The sequence below is a fragment of the Spermophilus citellus genome (assembly GCF_964194105.1).
Source record: "Spermophilus citellus genome assembly, chromosome: 2".
In the NCBI taxonomy this organism is placed as follows: Eukaryota; Metazoa; Chordata; class Mammalia; order Rodentia; family Sciuridae; genus Spermophilus; species Spermophilus citellus.
In genome coordinates, this window is record NC_138183.1 from 212,687,002 (window position 1) to 212,701,424 (window position 14,423).

Consider the following 14,423-nt stretch of genomic DNA (forward strand, 5'->3'; position numbering starts at 1 on the left):
TCTACATCACATATTTAAATTTTACTTTTATTCATATCATATAATGCTCTATATCACATATTTAGATTTTACTTTTAAAAATATTTTGTAGAAATCCATGGATTTTACCCTATGGAAGTGAAGAAGAACATTTTTTATTTGATAAGACTTGAACTCTTTTTATAGAAACAATGGTAGTTTCTGAATGTATAAAGGAAGTATTTCTATCAAGAGAGAAAAGAGGCTTTTGACTATGTTTACAGTTTTGTTAATAGTTTCTTCTTTTTGAATAGAATGTGAATTTGACAGATGTAAATGGGCAAACACCTCTCATGTTATCAGCTCACAAAGTAATTGGGTGAGTTTAATTGAATTGCCTCAGTCTGATTCTTGGTTCCTACAATTTCTTTTCTGTGAAACTATGAGATGATAATACAAGCTGATGAAGATACTTGCCTGGGGTTATGATATGGATTTTTGAGGTATTTGTAGTTAGAAATGCACCACTGAAGTACATTTTCTCTTTTCTGAAAGCTTTGGTGAAAAATTTGAAAACTACTAAGAAAAAAGTTTCCTTATACAATAATAGAGATTCCTTAGCATATGCTTGTTGACATGACTGATATTCTACAAGTTTAAATGTTTACAAGTTTAAATGTTCTCATAATTTGAAATCTAGATGATCAATTTGCTTTCCAGAGAACAATAATTTGAAGTTCTCTGACATTATTGTTGAGTCTCTGAAAATATTAATTATAACTCACCTATGAAAAGAGTCTATTTACATTTCACATTAGACACATTTAACTTTTTCTGTATAATTTATAAACATACATAATTAATGACTAGATTGTAGTCCAGCTTCTGGTATTTATCTGTGCAAATGCATACTATAGTTTTCACTTTTTCAGTTTGTTTATGTCCTTGAAATGAATTGCCAGTTCTGCTTTTCCTTAGGACTTCTCTTGTAGGATCTGAGTTTCTTTTAATTATGTTTCCTTTTTTTTCATGGAATGATGGGATTGAGGGTGAAATATTGTTAGAAAGCATTTTCTCTCTGTGGTGGCACACACTTTTAATCCCAACTACTCTGGAAACTGAGGTAGGATTGCAAGTTTGAGGCTACTCTGGGCAATTTAGCAAGATCCTGTCTCACATTAAAAGTAAAAAAAGACTCGGGAAGTAGCTCAGAGGTAGATTGCTGTTGGGTCAATCCTCAGTGTCAAAAAAAAAAAAATAGAAAGCATTTTCTCTTTACTGAGCTCTGAAGTCAGGTATAATATCTAAAGATCTTCATTGAATAATCATAGTAGAATATTATTTTTCTTGGGAAAAAAGTATATTCTTCATACTCTAACATATTTCATATACTTCTTTATACTCTTGAGTATAAAGGAAAGAAAGGCATTGATGTTTAACATGAAAATATTTTATTGAATTTTTATCTTTCTAGTTTATACCTTTCTAACCTGTACAGATATTTTAGGGCACTTCAGTTTTGCATCTGCAATCTGCAATATGGTGCAAAAATCTGAAAAATTTTTTTGAGCCTAAACATGTTGCCACAAGTGGAAAATTCCATATCATGAAACTTGGTTTCATGTACAAAATTATTAAAAATAGAACTTCAGGCTATGTGTATAAGGTACATATGAAATATCAATGAATTTCTTGTTTAGATGTGGGTCCCATCCTGAAAATCTCTATTATATATGTGTAAACATTCCAAAATTAAAAAAAAAAAATTAGAAACATCCCAAGCATTTTGGATAAGGGGTACCCAACCTATATTTATACATGCTTTATTTAATAATTGATTAAAGGAAGAGTATAAAGTAACTTTTGGTTTATCTGCTCAGATAAAACATTTTACAGGACTAGCGTTGTAGCTCAGTGGTAGAGCACTTGCCTAGCACATGTGAGGCAATGGGTTTGATCCTCAGCACCACATAAAGGAAAATAAATAAAATAAAGATATTGTGACCTTTTCCAACTAAAAAAACTTGTTTTTAATTTTACATTTAGTTCTTAAATTGGATAAATAACATAACACTTAATATTGGCTAAAGTTAAATCCACAATTTTAAAAAGTGTTAACCAATAGAGCAGCAGTATGAAAGTAAAGTTTTTCTTATTCTACTATATTGATGTTTAAAATATGTGTATAGCAGATTATTATTTAAAATGTCTTTTTTTTTAATCTCTCCTGTAAGTGTTAGAATAGAACTCTGAACAAAGCAGTTCCTCACTTGTTCAGAATACTTAATGATTCCTCAAATCATCATCCCTATTAATGCCTCTTGGTATTTTATTATTTTGAGACAGGCCAGAACCAACTGGATTTCTTTTAAAGTTTAATCCTTCTCTCAATGTTGTTGATAAAATACACCAAAACACTCCACTTCACTGGGCAGTTACAGCAGGAAATATTAATGCAGTTGATAAACTTTTGGAAGCTGGTTCTAGTCTGGATGTCCGAAATGTTAAGGTATGACCAGGTACTTATCTCCTTTCATTTATTATATTTTCAGTTTGAGGATTAGTCGTTTTAGAAAAAGATAAGCTATATGTTTATTTTCAGTTACTATGAAGATAAATATAAATAATAATAGCTAATTGCCCTTAGAGTTAATATGTTAAGTCTATGATTCTGATGAAAAAATCTTTAACACCCATAATATGTCAAAAATATAATAGATTTTATTTTTTTTTTTAAGGGACAAACTCCTCTTGATATAGCTCTTCAAAACAAAAACCAGCTCATTATTCATTTGCTAAAAACAGAAGCCAAAATGAGAACTAACCAAAAGTTCCGACTTTGGAGATGGCTACAGAAAAGCGAGGTATTTTCATATGGCTCTGTTCTCTGGGATATAAGAATTTTTTTTTTTTGTTAATTTGTTTTTGATTTTTAGGGCAATAAGGAAAACCAGAGAGTTGGCTATCTTATGGATATTCTGTGGTTTTCCACATTTACTTAATGAGTGAATTAAGATGAAAATGAAGCAAAATAAGAACAACAAATTGTTGTAAAGAATTTTATAGAAGCTTTTTTTAATGAGATTGTTCCTTATTAATTTTTTAAAGGAAAATAATAACATTCAATTCAAATTTTCAAAATGGGATATTGGATGATTCCATAGTTTGTTGTTTTCAAATATGATAACATTATCAGATAAAAATTAGTAATTATACTTCCAGAGTGACTGAGAATTAACAAATACCAGATTTCTATGTAGAGGATCATTATGAATGCTACACCTATTTTGCATTTAGGTACGTGAAAGAGGACAGAAAGGCTACTACTCATTCTCCTTTGCTACTTTTTTCCCCTCACTTTTTATTGGTAGGATGCTCCAAGATCTTGTCCTTGAACCTCTTTTTTATCTATTCATTCTCTACGAGACATCTGTATGTTGACAACTGCCAGGCTCATCTCTCTAATCTAGAACTTTCCAGATTTATAAGTCCAGTTATCTACTTATTCAGTTTAGTGTCTAATAGACATCTCACAATAACATATCAAAAACGGAGCTCCCAAGATTACAACAAAAGCAGTTCTAAAAGGGAAATTTATTGCTATGGGTGCTTACATTAGAAAATCAGATCTCAGATAAATAATGTTAAGGTGTGTCTCAAGGTCTTAGAGAAACAAAACAAACACAGAATCAGTAGAAGTAAAGAAATAATAAAGATCAGAGCTGAAAGTAATGAACTAGAGGCTACAAGAATAATACAAAGATTAATGAAACAAAGAGTTCTTTGAAAAGATAAAGAGAATTGATAAACCCTTAGCCAAATTAACCAAAAGAAAGAGAAGATTCAAATTAATAAAATTAGAAAGTAAAAGAATTATTATATCAGATACCCCTGAAATCTAGATAATCATTAAGGACTATTTTGAAGGCTTATATTCCAATAAACTCGAAAATCTATATAAAATGAATATTTTTTGGCCTTCCAAAACTGAACAAGAGGATTAAAAAAAACCTAAACAGATGGATAACAAACAGTGAAATTGAAACATTAATAAAAATTCCTGAAACAAGGAAAAGCGTAAGATCTGATGAATTTACCTCTGAATTTTACCAAATCTTTAAACAGGAACTAACATCAGTTGCTCAAACTATTCCATGAGACAGAAAGGGAAGGGATGTTTCCAAACTAATTCTACCAAGCTAGTAATCCTGATACCAAAACAGATAAGGTTACAACAAAAAAATATCCTTGATGAACATAGACTCAAAAAATCCTCAGTAAAAGCTTGCAAACCAAATTCAACAGCACACTAAAAGATCACATACCATGATCGACCATGTTAGTTTTATTCCAGGGATGCAAGGATGGTTCAGCATATGTAAATCAGTAAATGTGATCTGTCACATAAATAGAATCAAGTATAAAGATCTCTTGATCATTTCACTAGATGGAGAAAATCTTCAACAGAATTCAAAATCCCTTCATGATAAAAAGCTCTAAAGGAACTAGGTATAGAAGAATCTTAGCCTCGATATAAAATAAAGACTGTATACAAAAAGCTTGTGGCCAACACTATACTGAATGGGGAGAACATGGAAGCATCTCCTCTGAAATCAGAAATGAGACAAGGATGTCTACTTTCACCTTCCTTTTTAATATAACACTTGTTATTTTAGCCAGAGCAGTTAGGCAACAGAAAAAAATAAATGGGATATAAATGGAAAAGGATGAAATCAAATTGTCTCTATTTGTAGGTAATACAAAGCTAAAATTAGAAGACCCCGAAGACTCCACCAGAAGACTTTTAGATCTGATAAACAAATTCAGCAAAGTAGCAGAATACAAAATCAACATAAAAAAATCAATAGCTTTTCTATACACGAATAATAAATCTGCTGAAAAAAATATCAGGAAAATAGTTTTACCAACCAAAAACCAACATAAAAACTAAGAATAAACTGAACCAAAGGGATGAAGACATCTACAATGAAAATTGCAGAACACCAAAGAGAAAAATTGAAGAAGACACTAGAAGATGGAAAGACCTTCCATATTCATAGATTGGCCGAATTAATATTGTTAAAATGGCCATAGTACAAAAAGTGCAGCCACCGCAGTCCCCATCAAAGTATCAATGACATAATTCACAGAACTGAAAAAAAAAAAAAAATCCTAAAATTCATATGAAAGCTCAGAAGACATCGAATAACAAAAAAAAATCCTGAGCAAAAGGGGTGATGCTGGAGGCGTCACAATACCCAGTTTGAATTATACTTTAAAGTTGCATAAACAAAGACGGCATATTACTGGTATAAAAACAGATACATAGACCAATGGAATAGGATAGAGGACACAGATAAACTCATGCAGCTACAGCCATCTGATCCTTGTCAAGGGTGCCAAAAATGTACATCGAAGAAAAGAGACCTTTAACAGATGTTTCTGGGAAAACTGGATATCCATATATAGATTAAAACTAGATCCCTATCTGTCTTTTTGCATAAAAATCAACTCAAAATAGATAAAATGTGACCCTGGAACTATAAAAAAAATACTGCTAGAAGAAAACATAGAGGAAACACTTCAAGTTATAGGCAACAACTTCCTGAAAAGGATTCCAAAAGCTCAGGAAATAATAGTCCAAGCCAGGTACAGTAATGCATGCATGTAATCCTAGTGACTGGAGTCTGCCTTAGCAATTTAGCAAGGCCCTAAGCAACTTAGCAAGATCCTGACTAAAAAATAAAATAAAGAAAGGGCTGAGAATCTGGCTCAGTGGTTAAGTGCCCCTGGGTTCAATCCCTGGTACCAAAAATTTAAAAATAAATGTTTTAAAAAGGAAATAATGGTAAGAAACAACTACAGAATGGGAGAAAAGCTTTGTCAGCTACTCTTCCAACAGTGGGTTAATATATAAAGAACTCAAAAAAACTTAACAGCAGAAAAAATAAAATAAAAAACAGAACCCAGAACACAATCAGTAAATGGGCAAATGAACTGTACAAATACTTCTAAAAAGAAGTACAAATTATATGAAAAAATCGTTCAACAGCTTTAGCCAACAGAGAAATATAAATCCAAACTACACTGAGATTCTATCTCACCCCAATCAGAATGGCTATCATCAAGAATACAGAAAATATGGGACTGGGATTGTGGCTCAGTGGTAGAGTGCTTGCTTACTATGCACGAGGCACTGGATTCAATCCTCAGCACCACATAAATGTGAAATAAAGATATTGTGTCCACCTAAAAATAATAAATAAATTTTTTAAAAAAGAATATAGCAAACAGTGCTGGCAAGAATGCAGAGGAAAAATTAACCTTATACATTATTGGTGGGAATGTAAATCACTATAACCACTATGGAAACCAGTAAGTTCCTTAAAAAAGTAAAAATAGAACTACCATATGATCCAGCTATATCACTCCGTAGTATATACCTGAAGTAATTGAAGTCAGCATACCATAGAGCTAACCTGTGTACCCACTTTTACCTCGGTCACATTTACAGTAGGCAAATTATAGAATCATCCTAGATGCCCATCCGTGGACAAATAGGTAAAGAAGTGACATATACAGACAGACACACACATACACACACAATACAGTATTATTCAGCCATAAATAATGAAATCATGTCATTTGCAAGAAAATGGATACAACTGGAGATTATTATGTTAAAAGTAAAATAAGCCAGACTCAAAAAGACATACATCTTGTTTTCTCCCATACATGGAATCTAGACACAGACAAACAAAAGTGAAAAAATATGACCTGAAAGCAGGAGAGAGAGAGACTATTAGAAAAGAAGAAGTGGGCCAGGGGAGGGGGAGGAGAGGATAAGGAAGGGTTATAGTAAGGGAGAATATGACCAAATTATGTCATATGCACAATGAAGCCCATTATTCTTTTTATGAAAATGCACTAATTTAAACTGAATTCCAATCTGGGTGCGTGATACATGCCTGTAACTCCAGAAACTTGGGTGGCTTAGGCAGAAGGATTACCAAGTTCAAGGCCAGCTGTAGCAACTTAGTGAACTTGGCAAGACCCTATCTCCAAATAAAAAATAAAAAAGGCTATGGATGTGGCTCAGTGGTGGTGTGTCTCCAGGTTCAATCCTCAATTTCAAACAAACTGAACTCCTGATCTCTTCCTGATTCGTGACTAAGCCTTCTGCATCTCAATCGCATATTCTCTATCTCAGTCGCAACTCTATAGTTTTCCAATCATGTCTTAGTTTGTGCTCTCATACCACATACCCACTCCATTAGAAAGATGTGTCTAATTCTTCCTTCAGTCTATATCTAGAATCTGATCCCTTCTTACCACTTCAGTAATGCCATGTTAGTATAACAGATGACTGTTGTAAAGTTTAAGATCCTATCATTCATCTACTCATATAACTATTATGTCTTCCCGTTTCACCCAGAGTAAAAAGAAAGTCATTTAATGGCTTCCAAGACTTGGGGATATAGCTTTTTATGTACTATAAAGTTAATAGATTTGTCTTCCCAACTAGAGCTGAAGCTTTATAAGAGGAAAAACCTTAAATCCTTTTGGTTGTCTCAGATGCCTCAAACAGACCCTTACATTCAAATATTTATTAAATTAATGAATTATGTGACTCTTGAGCATTATATCTGAGATTTAGAATTGTAAAATCTTTACTTCTTATTTCTGTTCTGCTTGTAGATTCTGAATTTAACTGTTTTAAAAAATCTAAACTTGCTTACTTTATGTCACCAAACAAATTGGGATTGTTTTAAAGATTTGATGTCATTTGAAATTACCGATCCCTAGGTATGGCTTAGAGAAGTCAGAATAAAGAAGATAAGACAAAATACACTTTTCCTCTTTGCTGTTGCAAAAGCCATGCTTGCTTTCAAGATCTTCATTAAGGGACTGCTTTGCACAAATGTGGAGCCTAACTTCAGTGCAGACAGTCAAACTGTTGTACCATGGAAGTTTCATTCTTTTGACTTTATCAAAATTAGCCTTAATCATTAGCATCCTGAAGATATATTTCAGTCTTTGATCTCCATATGCCCTTTGGCACTAAGAATCACTCCCTTGAAATTTTCTTTGCTATCTTTCAGCAAAGAAAGGAAAAAAATTTCTTTTCAGACTGTCTTTCTGGTCAGACTTTCTTGGTAACCTTTAGGATCTTAGCTTTGTTCCTTGCCTTCACTGTTTGTGTTGACCAAGATACTGCCCCTTTCTACCTTTCTTTGGTATGTTGTGCATTCATGGCTTTACAATCCATATACTTGCTTTTTTAACTGTCTCCTGGATATATCCAGGTATTTTTAAATTTCACATGTCCAAAACTCAGCTCATCTTTTTTGCAGAGTTGTTTCTTCTAACTTTCTTGATTAGGGGATGGCACCACCTGGTGCCCAATTTGAAGCTCTTCTGTTCCCCTTATTTAGTCTTTATGCTTCCTAATAAAGAATGTGATTTGGAAGAAGTTATTTTAAAAAATATTAGCTTGTCACTACTTATGTAAAAAAACACAATTTATTGGAGGAAAGGGGCAGCACGTTAAAGCTACACTGAATGAAATGTAAGGCTTTTTAAAAGAATATTTCCAGCATATATATATAAACTGCTCAAATTTCAAGTTTATCAGTTAGCCAATTTTTAAGAAAAACTGTTAGTTTTGCTGTTGTATTGATTGTTATTATACACTTAGGACATAGCTCTTTTACTGAACTAATTAAAATGACATTATAGGAGATAAAAATGCATAATGCTCTAAAATTCTTAATCTCTTAATAGATTTTCTTGCTGCTGATGCTTTCTGTGAGTACCATGTGGGCTGTTGGATACATATTGGACTTCAATTCAGATTCTTGGCTTTTAAAAGGATGTCTTCTGGTAACACTATTCTTTCTGACATCTTTGTTTCCAAGGTGTGTATATTAGTCTTTGCAAGGCTGGTTATTGCCTTTGCAATGTGATTGCTTATTTCTGTTGTGGATTAGCTGGAATCCCAGATTTATACTGAGCTATAACTATTACATAACTACATAACAACATTCTTGGGGTGGTGGGAGGAAAAGACTTTGGTGACATATTTTCTGGCTGAAAGCAAATGGCTCAACACAGTAATTTGTTTGTATTGACAATCATTGGAAAATAAATATCCTGGGGAATTGCTTGAGTTATTAGTTTTAGTAAAAAATGGAGAGATTTTGGTAACTATTTTTTATCTAGAAGTATTTTTGCCCATTTTTCAGAATTTTGGGGGGATGGTGGTTTTCCTTTTTAAAATCTAAATTCATTGTAAGCTTCAAACATCACCTTCTTATCAAGGCCATCCCTGATTAATTCTGCTGGATTACCTGTTTTACTTTCTTCATATAGTATTTAATCACTTTCCTATAATATAAGGTCCATAAAAGCAAAAAGCTTGTCTTCACTATTGAACATTTTCATTCATTGAATAAAAGAAAGATGTAATCACGATGATCCATAGAAAATAATATAAAAGGAAATAAGCGGTGTTGACTCTCTTCAGGGCATGATTATAAGTATTCCTGAATTCTTTTGCTTACCAGCATATTCTGGAATAAGCATGCACTGCTTTTGTCTTAAAAGAAAACAGAATATTAGAGGAATCTTATTACTTGGTCACCCAAAAACAAGATAGTTGGCTAGAAATGAATTTAAATTTAAATGTGACATGAAAGCTCAAATGCTTAGTCCGATGTTCAGAAAACTTGTAACATCCTTTTCCACTAATTGATTTGACTTGATCTCTAAGTTAATTTTAGGCCAAATCATCAAGGTTCACAGTCTTTTTTTTTTTTTTTTTTTTTTTTTTTTAGAGAGAATTTAAGGGCTGGGAATATCTACTCACCCAGAATTGGAGCCTTTGTGATCTTGGTGGCTATTTGTTTTAGCTGAAACCTCACGAATAAAAAATTTTATGTGAAAACTTGTTTTGGGTGACTGTGAGTTAAGGGCTTTCATGTGCTATTCTTGGTATATGTATGCAGTTCAAATTTAAGTCATATTTATATAGCAATTTTAACTTTACTGCCTTATTTTTCTCATCCTCATCAGTAGAGTTCCAATTTTATGGAAATAAGTAGCTGCAAACTTTTGTTATTATTGGATTCCAGGAGCAGTTGCCTATTCATCCATGTTGCTATGTGATACATGTCAGAAATAGACAGGTAGAAGTAGCAGCCTTTTACAAATTAGGTAATTTACTACCTAATTAAATCAAATGTGATGTTTGCCACACATAGGTCATATCATGGAGTTTGTGTGGATTCCATTTGTCTTCTTCTGGCAGAATATTGGGTGCCTGAGGTTGGGCTCTTTAGGTCTTCTCAAATATAATTTTATCCTAATTATGGTTATGAACCTGATGACTTCTTTAACCCTTTATATCCACCAACAACTACTGTTTATTTCTAGTAGAATTTTAGTATATATCCAGTTAAACTCTATTCATGCATAAAAAGACTATAGAGTATTTGGTGAAAGACAGATTTTTTCTTTTGAAACTGCAATGTTAAACATTTTGAGTAGATTATATGTGGACTTCAAGTTGCTTGTTGCCTGAAATTTTTAATGTTATGATTGTTAGTATCATTTTTAACCTTTGTATCTTCTCATATAGTGACTGTTTCTTGAGGTGGTTACAGAATGAAAATGCTTAAGGTTGTGAATGAAAGGATGTATAAATTAGAAGAACTAGAATATATACTTCTTCAGGATCATTATATTTCAGTTTTCTCACAATGAAATGGGGTGATGGTAGTGTATAACTCTGTGAACACATGGAAAGTGCCAGATGACACTAGTAAACACTCAGAAAGTAAAAGGTATTGCTGTTGCTGCTGTTATTACTACTATCATTATTTGAGGGGTTTAGGACTAAAATTGACATGAATAATACTAATACTTGATTTCACTAATACCTTATGTTTGTCCTTTTTCTTTTAGGTTCTTGGTTGGGTATAAGAACCTTGTATACGTACCAGCAGTTTTTCTGCTAAGTTCCATTTTCTGGACATTTATGACTTGGTTCGTCTTATTCTTTCCTGATATCCTTCAAGCTTAAATTTAAATGCATATTTAATTTTACCTTTCAAAAATAATGCCTATTATTATAAACTTAGATATTGGGAAATATTTAGGGAATGTAGCTAACATTTGCACTCATTTATTGATTCTGCTTGAATGTTTAATGTTAAGAATGTCCTTGATTCTGAAAGTTATCTCAACATACTATGAAAATAATAGGTTTCCCATATTAATTACATATAGGAGGGGAGCAGTAGAGTGAATTATTGTTTTACTTGATCCTATAATAGTAAATTGGATTGTTTTTAGAGTTCTTCAAGGACACATGGTTCTTTTAATTTAGTCAGCAGTAACAGTTGATGATTTAATCTTCAGGGTACCAAGATGACCTATATGAGAGGGATATTTAGGAAAATGTGGCTTCCTCATTAATGGTAAGCATCAGTTCTAGCTATTGTCTAAGGCATTGATTCTTAGTTCACAGAAAAAATGATATTTTTGCCTCCAAAATTAATGTAAAATGAACTTTGAAAAAAAATGCCTAATGTGTAATTCACCTTGTTTTACTTTATCCTGTGTTGTTGTTGTTGTTTTAATTCTAGTCATAGCCCACTTAATTCTTTCATGACCTACTGATAAATGGATAGCCTGCAGTTTTAAAAGGGGAAAAAGAAACACTCAATGTGGGTTTATAACTTGAGGATTAGGGCCCAGGTCTAAGTCCAGCTTAAGGGTAAGTAGTCCTTTTAGATTGGTCAGGTCCAGTCATGTAGCAGTGCAGAGAGTGGCTACTTCTTGGTGTTAGAGCTGTTTATAATACCAATTAGATGAGGCACATTTTTCATCTTCCCACCTCTTTCTAGACTTCTTTTTCCTCTCCTAAGGACATTGCTTGAGAATCCATTATAACCTTGTTCTTCTTATAGGATAAGGAAAAAAGGAATGTAGTGGCTAGAGATAATACCTTTCAGCATATTCCTTTAATTTATATTTTTCCCAGGTATAAATATGAAATGAGATAGGTATATGAGTTTTCAGAGGTGCATGCATCTACCTCTATTGCAGCATGTTTTTGCTTTAATGCTACTTTTATTTCTGAGTACTATCTAATGTTTTTCATTTCTTTAATCTAAATGAATGACACAGCATACCATGGAAATGATTAGGCTTTTTTCAAAAGATTTAATTACCCCTACCCTTTGTCTCATAATTATTGATTTGGTAGCACCTTTGTAAGCACCTACCTTTTTGCCAGCACTTAATGAAAGCTTAGAAGATACAAGATTAAAAATTACTTAATAAGCAACTAGGAATACATTTATAAACAACACGTACATTTAATAACAGCACAGTTTAAACCAACAGCACTCGCAGAAGACCCAAAGCTCATAAATCTTTGGGTAATGGACCTGATACTGAGAAGGGATGACTGATATTTTGTTTACGAACCAGTGTAGCAATGTAATAAGCCATTTTTAAAATTATGGCATTTTTTGATGAATTTTAATAATTTGAGCAACTTAGAATATTTCAAAATTTTCACAGATCATTTTTAATTCAATTTTACAGAATCAGACATTAAAAATGTAACAACTATAGTTCAAAACCTTAGTTACAGAAGTTAATATTTAGTTGAATGTAACTAGAAACTTATTTGTGAAGGAGCTATTATTACCTTAGAAGAACTGATTACCATAGTTGGAAGAATGTTAAGATGTTGGAATTGACAGGATGGAATGTTTTACTTACTTGTACAACATAAAACTATTTGATCCAGGTACTACTTGAAGTTGCTAGTGTTGAGGGCATGAGAATACTTCACTATGAGAGCAGTGTTTTTCAAGCTAAATGTTAAAAGTGATTGGAACTGCCCTGTGGATGAAATGAGGTGTTGTCCTATATAGACCTATCCTAAGTATGTTGACTAATCTTGGCTCAGGTTGCCACAACAACTGAGTGGGGGCTTCTACTCCCATAGCCTCTGGTCTGCATTGGGAAGACAGTCTGGGACACTGAGGAAAACATAAAGTCTTTGAAATCAAACAGAATGATTCTGATTTAACTTGTTTTTCTCACTAGTTATATACATCTGACTAGTTCATTTTACCCCATTTTTTGTTTTTCTGTAAATTGGGGACAGTGGTACCAAGCTTATGGGGTGGCTTCAAGGATCACTATGCTAAAAGATTCCCATTTAGTAATTGGCATTGTATAAATATACTTAATATTTTATTATTAATTACTGTTAGGAAGAAAATCTGTGGAAGGCTCAGGTTGAAACTAATTTTAAGAACAATTCTAGTTTTGCTCCTCAGATTATCAGTTTCTTTTGATGTCTGTTATATGTCAGAGAAGTAAGGCATTTTTTTGTCTTCTGTGAGGGAGTTTGAATGAAACAGACAGGAACCTTACTGACAAGTTTGGAGTTACAGCTAAGACTTGGGAAAGAAATGGTATAGCACTGAATATATGTGATACTGGTTATAACTGAGTTAAGTTTAAGAGAACTCAACACATGTAAAGTCCTGTATGATCACTGCCTCCCAGTTTCACATGGAAATATATTATTTGGAAGCCAATGTGTACTGTATGGAATGGGCACTCAATAAAAAGGATCATTGAACAAAGGAAGGAATAAGTCTATGTAGGGTAGATCTAAAAGATCCAATGAATGGAAACCGATTGGTCAAGTTATAGAAGGGCAAATTTTAGTTCCATATTGAGAGATTTTTTTTTAACTGCAAGAGATGCCAGTTTATAGGGGAGGCTGAGACATCTATAAATAATTATAGTCCAAGTGCCATAGAAAAAGTTCTCCTAGGTTTCGGTATGGGAGAGAATCCTTCTTTTCGTGGAAGTAGAAAAAACAAAGGGAAGGAAATGGTATATTAAGTATTCAAGGCAGTTAGGACTAGGACATCCTAAAATTGTGGCTGCAGAAGTCAGTGAGAGGAAGTAGAAAATGTTTGTGAACATAAAGCAAGGAACGTGTTTGCCTTTTATGTTTGGAGAAAAGGGATCCACTGATTTTTCTGTGATTTGTAAGTTAATTCAGAATAGGAGCTTCAAATTCAATCAGTTCACTATGCATGATCACCACATGATTCAACTGAATGAATTTTTGAGAATATGTTGTGTGTGTTGATCAGAACTTTGAAAAAAAATTAGATGCAATTTTTTTTATTGGTTGTTCACATTACAAAGCTCTTGACATATCATATTTCAAACATTAGAATCAAGTGGGTTATGAACTCCCATTTTTACCCCAAATACAGATTGCAGAATCACATCGGTTACACATCCGCATTTTCACATACTGCCATATTAGTGACTGTTCTATTCTGCTACCTTTCCTATCCTCTACTATCCCCCCTCCCCTCCCCTCCCATCTTCTCTCTCTACCCCATCTACTGTAATTC

General features: G+C 32.9%; 1 protein-coding gene across 2 annotated transcripts in view; it reads left to right on the forward strand.

Moving 5' to 3' along the window:
- ZDHHC13 (zDHHC palmitoyltransferase 13) overlaps positions 1 to 14,423 on the forward strand; it is a 56,527-nt gene that overhangs the window by 17,892 nt on the left and 24,212 nt on the right. For both annotated transcript variants that reach the window (XM_081279411.1, XM_081279412.1), the window contains exons 6-10: positions 273 to 337; positions 2,305 to 2,467; positions 2,697 to 2,822; positions 8,743 to 8,876; positions 10,924 to 11,024. In XM_081279411.1, the coding sequence (XP_081135537.1) occupies positions 273 to 337; positions 2,305 to 2,467; positions 2,697 to 2,822; positions 8,743 to 8,876; positions 10,924 to 11,024 (589 nt within the window). The remainder of the gene's footprint in view (positions 1 to 272; positions 338 to 2,304; positions 2,468 to 2,696; positions 2,823 to 8,742; positions 8,877 to 10,923; positions 11,025 to 14,423) is intronic.